Raw genomic sequence first — 17,292 nt, forward strand, 5'->3', positions numbered from 1 at the left:
TAATACTACTACTATTAGTTATTATAAGTATGCAGGAATACTGCAGGAATGCCCTGCCCAACTCAATCCGAGCAGCTGAGTTCTTAGCCATCTTCAAGAATCGGCTTAAAACACATCTCTTCAATCTTTATTTGACCCTCTAGCACTCACTATTCTAATTCTATTCTTAAAAAAAAAAAATCTAACTAGCTTTCTAATCTTTTTGTATTCAATCGGTTTTCTTTTTATTTATTATACAATTATCAAAAGCAAAAAAAAAAAGACCTGTAACATTAGCTTGCGCTATTCTTTTTCTATTCTATCTGTTCTTTTTATTTATTATATTATTTAAAAGCCCTTGCTACGTGTACTGCATTTAAGCTAACTGAGACTTGTTATAGCACTTATATATCATTGCTCTTTTCTTGATTTTGATTGCTTCCATTGTCCTCATTTGTAAGTTGCTTTGGATAAAAGCGTCTGCTAAATGTAAATGTAAATGTATTATAGAAACTAAATGAGTGTGTTGCTTGTTCTTCAGAGACTTTCAAGGAAGTCAAATGTAAGTATAAACATGAGTAATAGGGATGTATGACACAGTGATAGTGACTTCAATAATATTAATGTATATAATGGACTATTTAATAGGGTATGGTAATTTCCACCTGTTTTTACATGAAAAGATTCTGTGGTTTTAAAATTGTTTCCCAGGCCTTTGTTGTATCACTGAAGGCACCTCAGTGTGAATGGGCATAAATATTGGCTTGTAAGCTTTTGAGGTGATTTGTGCATGCTGAGTGTGGAAAGACTATGTTCCACCAGGGTAAGATTAATTTTAAGGATTTTGATGAAACACTGAAATTAATTAAACTGGCACGCTTTCCCTGTTCTTGAGGATCTACCATTTGTACTCGGCCAAATTTGGTGTAGTGTTATCAAATGCTAACTGACTAAGCTGAAGGTCTTGGCAATTAAAATGGATCAAAACTGTAAAAGGCCAATACTGTTTGACCGTTAGCCTCAGTGGTATCACACAGTGGTCACAAGATGTCGAAGCCAGATTAACAGTGGGAGGTGGGGAGGTCTGGTCCAGCCCAGATGGATTCAGTTTCTGTCATGTGAGGGATGTGGTCTCGTTCTGTTTTGCTATTTCCATACACATTTAGTCCAAACTAAGTAAAAAGGGGGAAGTTCATTTAAATAGGAGGAAGAACGATATGCTCAAGTTCAGAGGTTTGCATAAACCGGGCATTGTAAGTCAAATGTTGACGCCAGTTGGCAAAAAGAAAAACACACTAAATTTTGAAAGATGACAGAGTTTTCAGGAGGAAGGTCAGTTGCAATTGCTCATTTGATATTCACATCACCACAGGAACACCAATAAATTAGATGGAACTTCAGTAAAGGCCACTGCACCTCTGAAGTCCGAAATACAGATACTGTAAGATACAAGACACACATTCTTTGACCACCAGAGGAAACATAAAGCAAAACGAGGCAAGTTCACTTGTGTCTTTTGTGCCTTGTTTTTAGTGGAAAGTCTTAGAATAGATTCCCTCTGCTATTTAACAACAGTGCAGCTCATTGGCTTTGGCCAGTCATCCATTTAAGTAACTACAGTTGCATTTATATTTCAGCAGGGGAGACGGGAAAAGCTCTACTCATTCATAAGAATATGTGAAAGTCATCATTTAACATAGAGTTGGAGCCAAAAGTAATATTAAAATTGATACTCTGACTTTAGAAAGACCACAGGACCTAAAGTCAAGACTGCTGGGTTTTATGCCAGAGGACAAGCCCAAAGCTCGTATATCAATCCACATCAAAGAAAACTTATGGAAAAAGAAGCAGTATGATGGTTTAAACCATTTGTAAACTGGTCAGGATTTACTGCTAAAGTGTTTATGCCATGGTAGATACATTTCTGTTGCTATTAGTGGGCAGGACTGTGGGCACACTGTTTTCACGTTTTTTTTTTTTTTTTTACATTGAATTTGCAGCAAAATTGTGATATATACTATTCTCATGAAATTAATCATACCATTATGATAGATAGATTTCAGTCATCTTTCCTGCCCACTGTTTATGATTACTGACAGTATAAGTGACCCCATAATTGACAATAATAATAATAAAAAAAAACTAGCCATTGAACCCATTTGTCCTTTCTGAACATCAACCATTCATTGTGTAATAACTCCTATTTGTTCTCATATCTGTGGGGCGAGAAGCATCATGCCCACGCACTCAGAAAATTGCTCATTAACTTGTTAAGTAATTCAACAGGTGATTCATCCCAACCACAGAGATAATGATCTCATTTGTCACAGAGGGGCTCTAAATTACTGAACCATCAGATACAAAAATAACCATCGCCATTGTAATGATCAAACCTTGCCATCAGAACATAATAACTGCTCCCTATTTCTTTTCATATGATTCTGCTACTGTTACCTGCACAGTAGTACCTGATGTTCTATTAAACTCTAAAAACATAATGCATGTGTTAATATGATGTGATTTTTCATGCTGATTTTTCACAGGTGTTTTACCTGTATTTGAAATTATGCATTGCACTGTGTGGTGTTATGTTGTATGGTTTATGGTCCATAAATGTAAAGGTCAGTTTCTTGGCAGAAAATTACACTTAACGTTTTTATACTTCTGTTTTTTTTCCTTACAGTAAAGTTTTGTTAAAGTACATACAAGTATGATAGTACTTTAATAGCTTTTATTAATTATTGTTTTTATTTTTTTAATATAAACATTTAAACAACACGATTTTAATTGTTTACATTTTTAATAATAATATATTTATTAATTTATAAATGTAAGTCATGCTTGCTTGAATCATCTTTTCAGAAATTCATATGTATGAGCCAAAGTAATTGGAAGCATGACTAATAATATAGTCATTTTTCTATGTGGTATTTTAATTATAGTTTGTAGAAATGGGTTGTATAAATGTATAACATTTACCGACTAAATAGCTATAGAAGTTGAGTTGATAATAATTACCTATAATGTTAGCTAATAAGCACTTTAAGAATAAATTAGGCAAATTCATTATAGGTCAATATTTTCATAAATGTAGAAGTGTTAGTTGCATCTGTTTTCATCTATAATTGGTCAAACAAACAATTAGCTCTGCCCCAAACTCACACTATAGGTTGCTGGGTTGGGATGGTTGGGATATCTAACCAATAGGAGCGATGTGTAGGGCTACAGATCTATACTGTTAACATTTGGGCAACAAATCCACCTCCTAATGGCATAGAAGAGACGTCTCTGCATATTGAATTGGGATTCTATGAAATAGCAACCTTTTTAAAGATGGTTTTGAAGTCAGTTGTGACGTCAGTGTGTTTATAATGGGCTCTGATCCAAAGATCAATCCATTGATGTGCAAAGAGAATGAAAGAGAATGAAAATACTGGCACAAGAGTTCATCCACGAGACTTCAAAAGGGGACATTTTCTCTTTGCAGAAAGGTCTATCAAATGCAGCCTCATTGTGAATGGCTCAAATCCTCATTTGAAAGTCTTTTGATAATAATTTATGACTTCACATGATTCATTTTTATTATATGAGATTTGTATCTTTCCAGTTAAATAGAGAAGATTTTTTTTAAGGACTTGGATTTTTAATTATCTAGTCATGGTGCTTTTTATGCATGAGTTGGATGTGTTCAAAGTACTGAATGTCACCGGAGATCAATTAACAGACTACACAACCAACAACTCTTGCCCAATGACATCAGCACAGCCCATGTCAGTCGTCTCAAAGACACAAAGCCTTCTCCCAAAAAAGCCTGAGTGTGGACAGGACTGGGTTGAGAAGGCTTACCCGTAGTTATTTATACAAATTTAGCTCTTCCTCCCTCGTGGGAATATCCTGATTGGACTGAAGTTGTGTGTCTGGAAGTATGATGCTCTCAGGGAGAAAAACAACTGTGTGTGTTCCTCCTATTATTTCCCAAAAGATCTGAATATCAAGGGGTTACCTATATGGTATTAGCTACAGCTATCACTGATAAACATGTCACAAAAACATACATCTGGCATTAAATAATTATATTTTGGGGATTATTTCAACTTTATGGCTGATAACTAATAAACAGCTAATACTAAATTTTATACTTTTTGTCTATGTGCATTTAAAGGGATAGTTAATCCAAAAATGACAATTCTGTCATTAATTAGTCAACCTCATGTCGTTCCAAACCCGTAAGGCTTTCATTCATCTTCAAAACACAAATTAAAATATTTTTGATGAAATTCAAGAGCATCCTGACCCTGCATAGACAGCAACGTAACTGACAGATTTTATTTTTTCATTTTTTACTATTTTAACTATTTTGACGTTGTTCTTACCATATTTCAGTTGCATTGCTGTCTATGCAGGGTCAGAAAGCTCTCGAATTTCATCAAAAATATCTTTATAATCTTTATATATTTATAAATATAATTTCTGTGTTCCAAGATGAACTTACAGGTTTGGAACAACATGAGGGTGAGTAATTAATAACAGAATTTTCATTTTTGGGTGAACTATCCCTTTAATATAAAACAATAAAAACCTAAAATCAATTGTTGCAGGTAAATTCTGGCATCCAGACATTATAACTTATAGTATTAAAAATAGGTAAGATTACATTTAATAGATATTAAGGAAAAAAAAAAATGTTGGATTTACTTTGAACATATAACTATTACATTTTATTCAGTGTTACGTGCCGTTTCTCTAATTATTTTTTCTCAAAATTTGCTATTATATTTCACAAATAATTATGAAGAAACTGCAAGTAAATGACAAAACTGAAATAGTTTTTTTTTTTTGAAAAGCATACTCTGATAATCTTATTTACAAAAAAATATTTTTTAAAGTGAACGAGAGCTCACTACTGGAAGCAAACATTGGCCGTTTTACCTTTCTAGGGCATGTCTTAGTGTCTTCACCACTCCGGCCTAAGATTCACAGTCATGTCTTTAACCCAGATAAAACCAAAAGGCCTAATGGTCCCCCAGAGATCTAATGCCCTAGATATGCCTTCCTGCCCATTTCTGCCAGAGCAAGAACCCTAAATCAATGCTATTGAGAAACCAATTAATCACTTTTCCAGCTAGGTCAATAATTTTAATCTAATACGATTAGGAATGGAAGACAGCAGTGTTAGAGACTGAGCCTCTGTAAAATTTGTCCAGGAGTTGTTTATCAATAAAGTAGGCTGTAGCTTGATGCTTTCTGGGCAAATTAATTTTATTTTTCAGCTAATCTAAATCCCTGTTTGAGCCAGTACAAGGCTAACAAAACCGATCATTTAGCCCACCAATACGTGACGCATTAACAGGTAGGGAACAGAGCGACCTGAGCGGACATGTCCATTAAGCATCTATTCTAAGAATAGGATACACACACGAGTCCTGAATGAATAATGGAGAGGGCCCTCCAGGAACTCATCTCCTCAATGCCGTCATCTGACCAGAAACCAACTTAATGATCACACACACTGAGCCAAAGGATGTCATGCATGATTAATAACAAGCAGCTCCTCATCTTCATATATTTCAGTGGCACTCAATATATCAATTCATATCAATTTCAATCTAACACGTTAAATGTAGATGAAGATATCAAACTCATGATGTTCAACCACTTAATAGTCGGACCTAGAATAAAATATGCCCTGTTTTCAGAAATCTGTTTACCTTATAACATATATGGCATACTGTATTAAACAATATATATGTGGTCTATTTGAATGGACTCACTAATCACAAACAAATATGAAATAGGATCATTTGTTTAGCATTTGTCAGAACTGGCTGTTCAGTACATCGGTGGGATTTCAATGCTATCCAAATGTAACATTTGCTTACTAGCATGCTGCCCACGTCCAGATGGTAAGAGTTTGCAGCATGGCCCAACAAGATCTGGATCGCACAAGTGTTTCCCAGAGATCCTGTTGTACATATGAGTGGCTCCCCATGTTCTGTTCTTATATAAACCCTCTGTTCCGTTTGATTTTGTTGTTGCCTGGTTTGAAATGAACATTTCTGATCAACAGCTTACCTGTAAGGCACTCCATGCATAATGTTCTCTATATGAACTTATGGTTAATGAATTCCCTTACACTCTACATCCTTAAAAATGTCACCTTTCCATAAATACATAGTAAAATAATCAAAATAATTAGTCTTTTCTGGGCTGAATACAAAGGTTTTGGGTAAGGAGAACGTGAGGCACCTGTGAAATCTTTAACAAACACCTCACATTTCATGCTTGGGACTCGAAATCTTCACTTTAGCAAAATATAAACATACCACGGCTGTTTTGCTGTTAATTTTTTAAACCACTTGCCAATGTTAAATTACCTGTGTAGTAATACCGCTATAGTTTTAAAAGCTGAAGTCGTCTCTCACGATGAATATCCCCGTGGAAACCCGCTAGTCTCGTGAGCTGCAGAGATTCGCGCTTTTAAGAATGGCGGGAAACCCCTCAGTGATTTAATCACGCGCCTCCTGTTTTGGCCAACAGAGGGAGACATTTGTAATGGTTTCAGTGAGAAGTTATTGATCAGAATGTCTTCGGCACAGGGACTTTCCCCCCAAGATGGACATTTATTTTCAAAACGAGCTAATATATATTGATATGTGCCTCTTTACTAGAAGTTTTTAGCATGAATATTTGATTTCTTTCTTATTTGGTCAAAATTATGTCATACATTATCACTAAGTGGCCTAGTCTACCAACTATCTTCACATCATTAATCACATTTTATAAGCTAGATATAAAATATATATATTAAACTTAAGAGAACAAAAATAAATAGGCTATATAGCTTACAAACAAACAGTTTTGATAAAACCACCAATAGGAACTGAAAATCAGTTAGAAACCAGTATCTACTGTATTAATTAATTAATGCATTCATAGAAGATTGCTATAATATAATATAATATACATGTGACACTATCTACCAGTGTTTGAGTGAGAGGCCAAGACAAAAATACATATTTTTTTAGAAAATGCAAGGAGTATTTGGTGTAATCTTTTTATTTTTGTCCTAGTACTCAAGCGTCAGTGTACTGAAATATGGGAGTTACAATGTCTAACCACAAGGTGGCACTGTTATTACAATTATCAAACTTCTGGTGTGTGCTTATGTTTGGTTATGATAGAATAGAATAGAATAGAATAGAATAGAATAGAATAGAATAGAATAGAATAGAATAGAATAGCTTTTTTATTGTCATTGTACAGCTGTACAACGAAATTGTTTCGTGACTTACCTCATTTTATGAATCACTTTAGTGACAACTGAGCGTTTATTGAGAGCTCATAAGTTATATAACATTTGTATAATTATTTGTATGGGCCTAAGGCAATTTGACTTTTGTTGATCTTGGCTAACATTTCACTTCAGACGGTAGGTTAGCACAGCCTAATTTCACAGTTAGTTAGCAAGATTTTACTGTGTTTGAATGGAAATATAATTTATGATGTTTTCTAAACGCAAAGGCCCTTTTAAGTGTGTTTGATCTAGATATACAAGGTCACATGCAAATGATTGGTGGAAATATGTACAAGTTATGTAAACAATAACTCATAGTTTTAGGATCATAGATTTGCTAAAGACAATATGCCATGGCCTAGGGCAGAAAAAAAAAAAACTATCATATGTTAAAATTTTCACAGAAGCAATGAAATCATGAGCTGCCCAGCTTAAGCTTACAGCAACATTCCAGCAACTGCAAATTATCTTTTGTTTATAAGAAATAACAACTATCAGTTACCAGATATAGGTTATCAGTAAACTGATCCGAGGCCAGTAAATAGTTGCTTTAATGATGCCATCGTTGTTTAAAATAGCACACTGGAAGCAGATCTAAGATAAGCTAGTGAGATATCACCATAATTTCTGATTTCTTCCATAATTCAACAGAAATCTGATAAGTTGGAGGCCAAAAAGCAGCCCAAAGTTTGTGGGAAAGTAACAGATTTCAGCAGTTATGTGGAAATGTATGCATGCGTACCAAGGGCGTTCTTAAAACTAGCCTCAAGAATCATTGTTGAAATGTCTGAATGAAACTCAAAATGACACACTTACAATGAAGAAGGGCTCCACCCCAAAGCTCTTATCATATAAAAAAGACAATAAATTCTTCAGGCAAGAGCCCAATCAGTATATCCAATGAAACAAAAGACACCAACCCAATGTGAGTCATTATTGATTTTAATGACGTTATGATGTTTACAACTTCTGGAATCTCATTGAATAACATGTTGGCTGGGCATAATGGTACATTACCAGGACAAATTGGATGGGATAATGAAGGATTACTTAATATGTAGGGCAATGGTCTGAAATGGAACACTGTTGACACACTTGGCAAAATTCAGCTCATTATTAGGAGTGAAATGAGCGAAAATCCATTGCAACACGTAACAAAATCATTCATCACATAAATAGCCAGGCAAGAATAAAGAAACACTTATTCAGTTTCTAGAGTAGCTACTCCTTTCTCTGTCCAGCCTGATTAGGCAGGTGAGATAAAAAAGAAATATATAAAAAATAAAACCTGGTTCACTTCTTCCACCTGATACCTTTTACATTACCACTGGCCTACTTCTCTAATGGCAGTTTATTTAATTTAGGTCAAGTTTTACCCACAACTGCATCCAGCCTAATTGAGCCCAAAGAACACTGCTGTTGTGAGGCACTGACAAAATTCTCTCACCAACAGACTGATTGTGACTATGAATGATTAGCTGACTAACCCATCATTTCATGTACAATACCAGTCAAACGTTTTTACATATTTAACAGAAATTTTTGTTGCACAATCTTAAAAATGAAACTTAAAAAAAAAAAAAAGTGTAGAAAAACATATATCCTTTACAAAAAAGTATATTATTATTAATAAATTATTTTAAGTGTATGAATGAAACATTTAATATTTAAGATATTATTATTATAGTTAAGGTTATTAATAAATTAACTAAATATATATTGTACAATTATTAGGTAATAATTAATGTATTAAGGTATTAATGTAAGGATTACTTTAACATTTACAATATTATACATTTACTAATATTTTAGAGATTGTTATTCTTCTTATTAATATAATGACTAAGAATATCTAGTCAGCACACATGAACTCTGTCAGTACTCTTTTAAAAAGCATCCCAGGATGCACCTCATGAAGATTTAATGAAATTCTTATTAAATTACAATTTCCTGACCTTATTAGTGGAACATGAATAACCAAACAAGAACATCAATAAATATATTAATAATTTATTACTTCTATACTTGTACAAAAGGGGCATTTTTTTATTCTTAGTAAGCTTTTTTTCATTTCACATTAAGTGTGAACAACACAAGTACAGTGTCATATCAAGAGTATAAAATAAATGGATATAAGGGATTTTTTTCTTGAGACACATTTTCTGATTACTTTCCACTTCTGGTATAAATCCTGCAGATTTATACTGGTAAACAACACTGTTTTGTCCCTGAACACATGCAATCATGTGACTGCTGCACAGGGAGTGATGTAATTGTAAATTAACATTTCATACACATAAACAAATACATTTAAACACATGTATGTAATGTATAAATATGCACTGCAAAATGGTTTAAAAATCGATTAAGGTTTAATACTTTAGGAGAAAGAACATTACTGAGTTTTTTCCCCTAACAATGTTTTAATGAAATAAAATGAGAACTTTTGAGCCCTCTCATTTATAAGCCTATTGTACAGAATACATTCATACAGAAAACAACCTCTTCTGATGGTAAAGCATACTAACAATCACATTCCGGCTCAAGGCACTGTATTACAAACAATTCACTGTACATTGAAGCAACTGTGATTTTCTTTAGATTTTGACCAATAGGTGGCACAGTCCTGAAACAGCTCATGTAGGCCTACCATAATGTCCCAATGATACAAAGTTTCATTTCACAATCCAACAGTTCCTGCTTGTCCTTTCCTGACAGAGGGTTGGACTTTTCAATGCAAAAAAACAAACAAACAAAAAAAAACAATGATGTAGCATTATATCTGCCCTGATTTCAATAAACATACATTTTTGAAATCAAAATGAATGGCATCTTATACATTATTAATATCTTAAGAGCTTTACAAGTCATTTTCAGTCTTGATAAATGACCTTATTTTAAACACTTAAGGGCAAACACACAGAGTATAACACTGGATTTCAAATCCAGCCCCTTTTGCACTGACTTGCTTCGTCAAATGCAAATTTAAAAAGGTGCAGTCACATTAGTGAAAATTTTCACTTAAAAATCACTCTCAAACCCAGCAGTTCTCGGTTGATCACTGCAGTGAACTTGAACCCGATGGAGGGAATCTTTCACACGCGCACAAAATTCCTGATCACAGTAGTGAGATTTCGCAAGTCTATTGTGAACTGTCAATAGTAGCGACATAAGCTCAAGTCATTTTCAAACCAAGCAGCTTACTTCATTTGCGTGAGAATCTGAAAATCTTTCGCCAAACAACAGTAAATGTGACTGCACCTTGAGACAAAAATCTGCGCAATAAAACAATAAACATAAAATTAACAAATATCATACAGAATAATGAAGTTGGCTATATCACTCATGCACTTTTGAAAGGCAATAAAATCTGAAGACATTTCAATAAAGGAATGCAAATATGTTGCGGCACATATTACACCGCGAAGGCTCAAGGCAAAGTGGCGCAAAGACATTAAACATACATATTTTAACATTATACAAGTAAACTTTACGTAATATATCCAGTAAACTCTTCCTTGTCCCATTATGTACATTAATACATTTACACATGGCTTTAAACAACATGAACAAATGTTTTCTTTCTATATTTGCCACTTTTTGCAACATCCTGTTTACAGACATGCTGACGAATAATAATTACATCTCTACGAGGACAAACAAGCCACATTCAGACCTCAACATGCTTACTAAAACAACTCAGCTTGTGTGCGTTTAGAAACGGCAAACACGCCGCTGGTTCACCTCAAAACCAGCATGCGGCTGGGATGTTTATATTGTGGACGGTCGGAGGAGCAGCAGGAAGTTTCAAGAAGTGCTACTTCTCTTCCTGGTTCGAGGTCTCCTCGGCACCCCCTCCTCCTCTTGATCGCTCTCGCACTCTCTTTCGAACATAGCCACTGTTCGACCTACGTAGCCCATCTTGGGTTTGTCCTGTAAACGATATTGAGATGCACTACTGAAATGGGATTCGACCGATATACCAACATGTCAGAATCTGGGGTAAGACATCAGAAGCACTCTAATGGTTTAACTGGTCATATTATTTGATGAGTATAATTTGAGCAGGGTCCATGAAATACCTGTGTTTTAGTGTGACCTTTCTTCATCATGCGTGTCAAGTGGTTGCAGAGGGCCACGATTCTGAAAGAAAGCTATTGGAATGCAGGGAGAAAGCTTAATTTTGGAACTTTTAGATCAAACATAACAAAGGTTCAAAATTCTAAGGTCAGTAAAATTTTTACAAAAAAAAAAAAAAAACTAAATTGAAAGTAAGGACATTTATAATGTTACAAAAAATTCTATTTCAAATAAATGCAGTTCTTTGATAATCAAAGAATCATGAAAAATGTCATGCATTCTACAAAAATATTAAGCAGCACAATTATTTTCATCAGTGAAAATAAATGGTTTTGTTTTTGAGCAGCAAATCAACATATTAGAATGATTTCCAAAGGATCATGTGACACTGAAGACTAGAGTGATGATGCTGAAAATCCAGCTTCACGTCAAATTACATTTTAAAATATACTAAAATGGGAAACAGGTATTTTAAACTGTAATAATATTTCACAATGTTACTGTAAATACAGTCTTGGTGAGCAAAACAGACTTATTTAAACAATAAATAAATAAAAATACCCTAAAAAAATGACCCTAAAATGCCACATTATTTCAACCCCGTCATAGTAAGACTGAAATGCATATGATTATAATTTTATCAAATACATGAGTAAATTGTAGTAGCATCACAGTTTCCATGTGTCTTATAAATAAATTCACACATTAAGTTGGAAAAAAACCCTCAAATAACATTTCTGTCAACCCTGTTAAATTCTAAGGGCTAAGCACTACAGGGCAGAATGGAAAAATGCCTAATAACAGCTTTAGCTAGAAAATATCGTTACGTCAGGCCATATATAGAGTCAGTATTCTTGTTTGCATCCAAAAATGCTACCATAAGAGAAACCTCAATAAAGCCACAGTCCCACTCCCCATGTCCCAACAGAGTTGAACAGAAAGTGCAGGAAAACATATTAAAATGATCTGTAAGAATTCACCGGGGACACATAAAGCACTATTTCCATAGGCATTTAGCATTTTGATGCAAAGCGATGAACGAGTCCTACCTGCCACCTCCTCCGGGCATATTGTCTCCTGAAGTTCTCAATGTTCACCACAGACTGGCGTCGCACCAGGGCTTGTCTGGGGTTTACGGGCTAAAGGAAAAACAATCACAATGTCATAACCGGTGAGTACAAGTCTTTGGATTTCCCCAGTTTATCAACCACCAGGTGAAAAATCTTAAGTCTGATTGTTTATAAAATGAATAGCACGCCTTTCCTCAATAAACCACATGATTTGAGGTATCATATCTGTAGCACAGACAGTGTTCACAATAGAGTCCTAGTTCTAAGTATGAGCAATAATAAAAGTGATGCCTTAACACATAATTGCACAAGTTTCCAAGAAACATACACCCCTGAGGGACTGAGTATAGTTCATCTCTTTCCATCCCACAATGCACCACATCCAGCTGCAGGACTAATGATCAGTGTGAGGTCTGTACTGTAATCATCATTCCAGTGCTTTATTAAGTATGGAAAGAAATAACATCACTGTTTACATCAAGCAGCATGCTGGCATGACGTGCAAAAGAAAACGTCCAAGTGCTGATGTTCACAAATCAATACACACATAACAAATATGACTTTTTTAAAGTCAAAAAATTAAAGTAACAGGAATATACACTAAATTACATGTGCAAGAAAGAAAAGTTCAATTAAAACTGGCAATGAGCATGTAGTGCTTTAAATAGGTACATTCACAAATAAATTAAAGAAGTTTTAAACTGCTCATAAGAAAGGGAAAAAAAGAAAGAAAGAAAGTTACAATTTATGGCAAAAATCATATTTATGGCGTCTGTAAACAAAAGAAAAACAACCCATGCATAAAGATGGAATGAAATCATAAAGGCTGACATCATTTCAACTTGTCACTATTACTGTTCAAAGAAAGAATGTCTTGTAGATGTTTGGTCAGTATTCGACCAGAAATGAAAGAAACACTGACAAGAACAACCATACTGATGAATATGGTGAATGCAAAAGAATGCTGTAGAACACCAGCATGTGCATAATCAAATTATTCTGGTATAAAGTATATACAAAACAAGTTACAAATAAACAACACAATGTTAAACTCTGACTTTTGCAGGTACAGCTAATTTAAAAGTGTCTCAAACTAATGTTCTGTTGAGGTAATAATCTTTAAACAATAATTTAAGTGTTGGGATATAAACCTTATTAGCTTGGCTCATAAATATTAATAAGGTAGAAATGTTTGGTGTATTATTTGGACATGCTGCTTGCATATTCTTCTACTTCACTGCCTAAACAAATACTGCTTTGTCTTAAATCACTTTTTTCATTATTTATTTATTTTTTTTCTATTTTTTTCTTTTCTCTTTTCACAAAAACTATACTCTTAAAATATAAAAGTGCATTGATGAACTCCTTAAAGTAGACCAGACATTTCATCCACAGTTATAATAGCTGCCATAGGCATTTTTGTTAAAGATTTATTGTTGGCTTTTTTTGCCTTTATTAGGATAGGGACAGTATATGAGACAAAAAGCAAAGTAGGAGGGAGAAAGGTCTGCAACCTGGGACTCGAACTCAGGATAAGCGCAGCAGCGTTATATGTTGGCGAGCTGCCCAGGAGGCTATTGGCGCCAAGGCCATAGGCATTTTTAACCTTATCAGCCTAGCTTATGAATATTATTTAGGCTTTCAGTAAAGTTCATCCAAAAAATGAAAATTCTGTCATTACTTACTTACCCTCATGCCATTTTATACCTGTAAGGCTTTCTTTCTTCTGTAGAACACAAAAGAAGATATTTTGAAGAATGTTCGTAACCAACTATTCTTTGTTACAACTGGACAATAAAACACTGGCATTTCTCAAAATATCTTCTTTTGTTTCCTATACAGGCTTGGAATGACATGAGCATGAGTAAATGGGTGAAATATTCTTTTAAATAGTTTTTTTGTTTGTTTTTACAGTGGTTAACATTGCTACTTGATCAGCTATTCCTCTGAATTCACATTCTGCTTCTAATTCATTGTATTACAACTGCAGTCTAATCTCCACTAGCTAGACTCTAGATGTCTGGCTGCGCTTGAGGATGTAGATCACCACCACAGGCCCTGCTCAGCAGCTCCTTCAGGGCCTCGTTCACTTCATTGTTCAGAGCTGAAATGGATCCGAACCCCTTGTTCCCAGCCTCTCCGTTTAGTGACCCCATAACCTCCTGCAACCATCTGAGTTCTGCGTTCAGCTCCTGTCTGAGGGAGCTCAGGTGGGCTTCTCTAGTCAGGTAGCGACTGTCAATGCTGGCTAAGCTGGCGTCGGTTGTCCTCAAGTCCTCCTGGAGGCCTTTCCTCAACACCTCCGCTTTACGAAACTTGTAGCGCACCTGCGAGAGCTCCTGCCGAATGCTTTCGCTTTCCTCTTTATACCAAGCTTCCTTCTCAGTGTAGATGGAGAGAAGAGCCTCAACATCATCCTGAAGGGATTCACGCTTCTGAGTCACTTTTTCGAGACCCATTTCCACCAACGAGATGTCCTCCAGAACGTTGGCGTAACGCTCAAAGTTGACATAGGTGTTGTTGGGTGGCATGCTGGAGTGGGATTGAATGGTGTACTCTTTCAGGCGTTTGGTCTTCAGCTGCTGCGATTCCACTTTTGTTTGCACCTCTACGGTGGCGCTGTTGTCCTCTGGCTGTTCGTGGGTCTTCGCATAGAGAAATTAGGAGGGAGAACGAGTAAGAAGATAGTTCGCTTTTTCACCAGGATGATAAAGCACTCAACTCTTGCACAGGTAAGCAGCAGATCCAGGCAGGAGGAGTTAATGCTGGTCTCGGGATGTTAGGATGAGGAGGACAGCATGGTACACACAGGATTCAGTCGTCGATTAAAATTATTTATCAACATGCGATTGCTTCCATGATGAAGACTTGCATGCATACATGCATCTAGTAGTTGGCCAACAAGGTAATACCAGGATTTGCTGTTTGGATTTGGGATAGTTCACCCAAGAATGATACTTTTGGCATCATTTACTCACCCTTGTGTCGTTTTAAGAGATTTTAAAGTCTTTTTAGGGATGTTTCAACTGTTTTTTCCATTTAAATGAAAGTTAACAGGGTCCAAGACAACACTGGACCCCACTGTATGGACAAAAATAAAACACTTCTTAAATATATTCTTAAATATATTAATCTGTTTTCCACCCCTGTTGAAAATAACAGTGTATGCTGGTTTAAGATGGTCCTTAGTTGGTCATGAACTGGTTTAAGCTCATCCTGAACTGGTTACAAACTTGTTATGAGCTTGTTTAAGCTGATCATGTGCTGGTTATAAGCTGGTTTCTGCTGGTCCTAAGCAACTAGCTCCTGCTCATGACCAGCTGTTAAACATCTTATACACCAGCTACCATGCTTTAAAACATACCTAACCAGCTTATGCTGGTTTTATCAACAGGGACAGAAGAAATAAAGAAAGTCATACAAGTCTGAAACACACGAGGGTGAGTAAATGATAAAAAATGTTCACTTTTGGGTGAACTCTGCCTATAATTGTATAATTCATGTAGAGTAGGGAGAGGCATATATGTGATGTCTTGATGTGTGTAAAACCCAAGGTCAGTTCATTCTGTACAAACCAGCAGAGTAAAGTTCAACACTTGTGTATGTTATAATTTCAGTAAGAAGCATTCATTTAAAAAAGTCACATAAACATGTTTTCAACTGTGCACGTTTCTGACTTAATCCAAGTGGTTACCTTAATCCAGGGGTGGTTGAGTGCGTCTTGAATTTTAAGCCTCTTTCTGCAAAGAAAACAAACACAAAGCAAGGTACTATAAATGCAAAAGAACAACTTCAAAACATAAAAAGACAAAGAAAACTGAGAGAAACTTGGCCCCCCCAAAAGGCCAAGTCTTGCTGAAGCCTTCACTGCTGTTTCTCTTTTCGGCTGAACGCTGATTTGACCCCTCACCTCGTATCTTTCACCAGCAGCTGTCTGATGAAGCTTTTGGCCAGTTCACTGGTGCTGCCGAAGAACTCCTCATCAAATTCGAAGTTCACTGCTGAGATGTTTGCAAGAGTTTCCTGCTTGGAGTCACCCAGGAACGGCGATGCCCCACTTAATCTGAAACAGAGAGACAAATACTTGACCTGTGTGGAAGCACATCGGAAATTCCTGTTAATTAATTCCCGAAACTGATCCGACAGTGGAATCCAAACACGTGCTCCCGTAGTTCATGTATCAGACAGCTGTTAAGTGCCATAATTATGTTCATACTGGCAATGGGTGTAACAGTATGGGTGCCGCTGTCTGACAGCCCAAGGCTCAATCTGTCACTCATTATTCACTTTTATGTTTTATTGCTACATTTATTTACCTTTACAATTCTCAATGAATATATGAGCATGTGAACTGATAATTCCAAATTGAATACCTGTCATTCATATTAATTTATCTCCCCAATATTGATTTATTTATTAATACTAATTCAGTTTTTATTTAATAATACATATTTATTTATTAATAATTCTTAGTTATTTGTTTAATGATACTTATTTAATAATACTTTTTACTAATTACATTTTAAAATTAATTTAAATAAAAAGAAAATCATTATATATTTAATTATGAATATAATCATTAATTATAAATCACTGTATTTCAGAAACATTTTAAAAATCTCAATGACCCCAAATGTTTGAATGGCAGTGTCATTTAAAACTATTGCAACTGTAAACTATTCCAAAAACGACTGCATTACAAGGCATTTTAAACTATTTTATAATTGGATATTGTTTATTCTACTATATTTAAAATTTAGCAGATGTATATTCCAAATAAAGACGTTAAGAGAGAAAATCATCTCAGTTCTACAAAATGATTGTCAGAGTTATTAATCTAAACAAAAACACCCTACAAACTGAGCAAAT

The 17,292-nt window shown here is 35.1% G+C and overlaps 1 protein-coding gene across 3 annotated transcripts in view; it reads right to left on the bottom strand.

Annotated features, from left to right (window-relative positions):
• Positions 1 to 8,197: 8,197 nt before the first annotated feature.
• The window catches only part of dapk2b (death-associated protein kinase 2b), a 33,299-nt gene continuing 24,204 nt past the window's right edge, over positions 8,198 to 17,292 (bottom strand). For 2 of the 3 annotated variants that reach the window (XM_042753253.1, XM_042753254.1), the window contains 3 exons: positions 16,334 to 16,486; positions 16,118 to 16,163; positions 12,843 to 15,068 (listed from right to left, as the gene is read on the bottom strand). In XM_042753253.1, coding sequence (XP_042609187.1) covers positions 14,436 to 15,068; positions 16,118 to 16,163; positions 16,334 to 16,486 — 832 coding nt within the window. In that variant the 3' untranslated portion in view covers positions 12,843 to 14,435. Of the gene's footprint in view, positions 11,207 to 11,355; positions 11,428 to 12,402; positions 12,493 to 12,842; positions 15,069 to 16,117; positions 16,164 to 16,333; positions 16,487 to 17,292 lie in introns of those variants that run through there. The other variant, XM_042753255.1, reaches the window with a different exon arrangement.

Source organism: Cyprinus carpio, chromosome B25 (assembly GCF_018340385.1).
Source record: "Cyprinus carpio isolate SPL01 chromosome B25, ASM1834038v1, whole genome shotgun sequence".
NCBI lineage: Eukaryota > Metazoa > Chordata > Actinopteri > Cypriniformes > Cyprinidae > Cyprinus > Cyprinus carpio.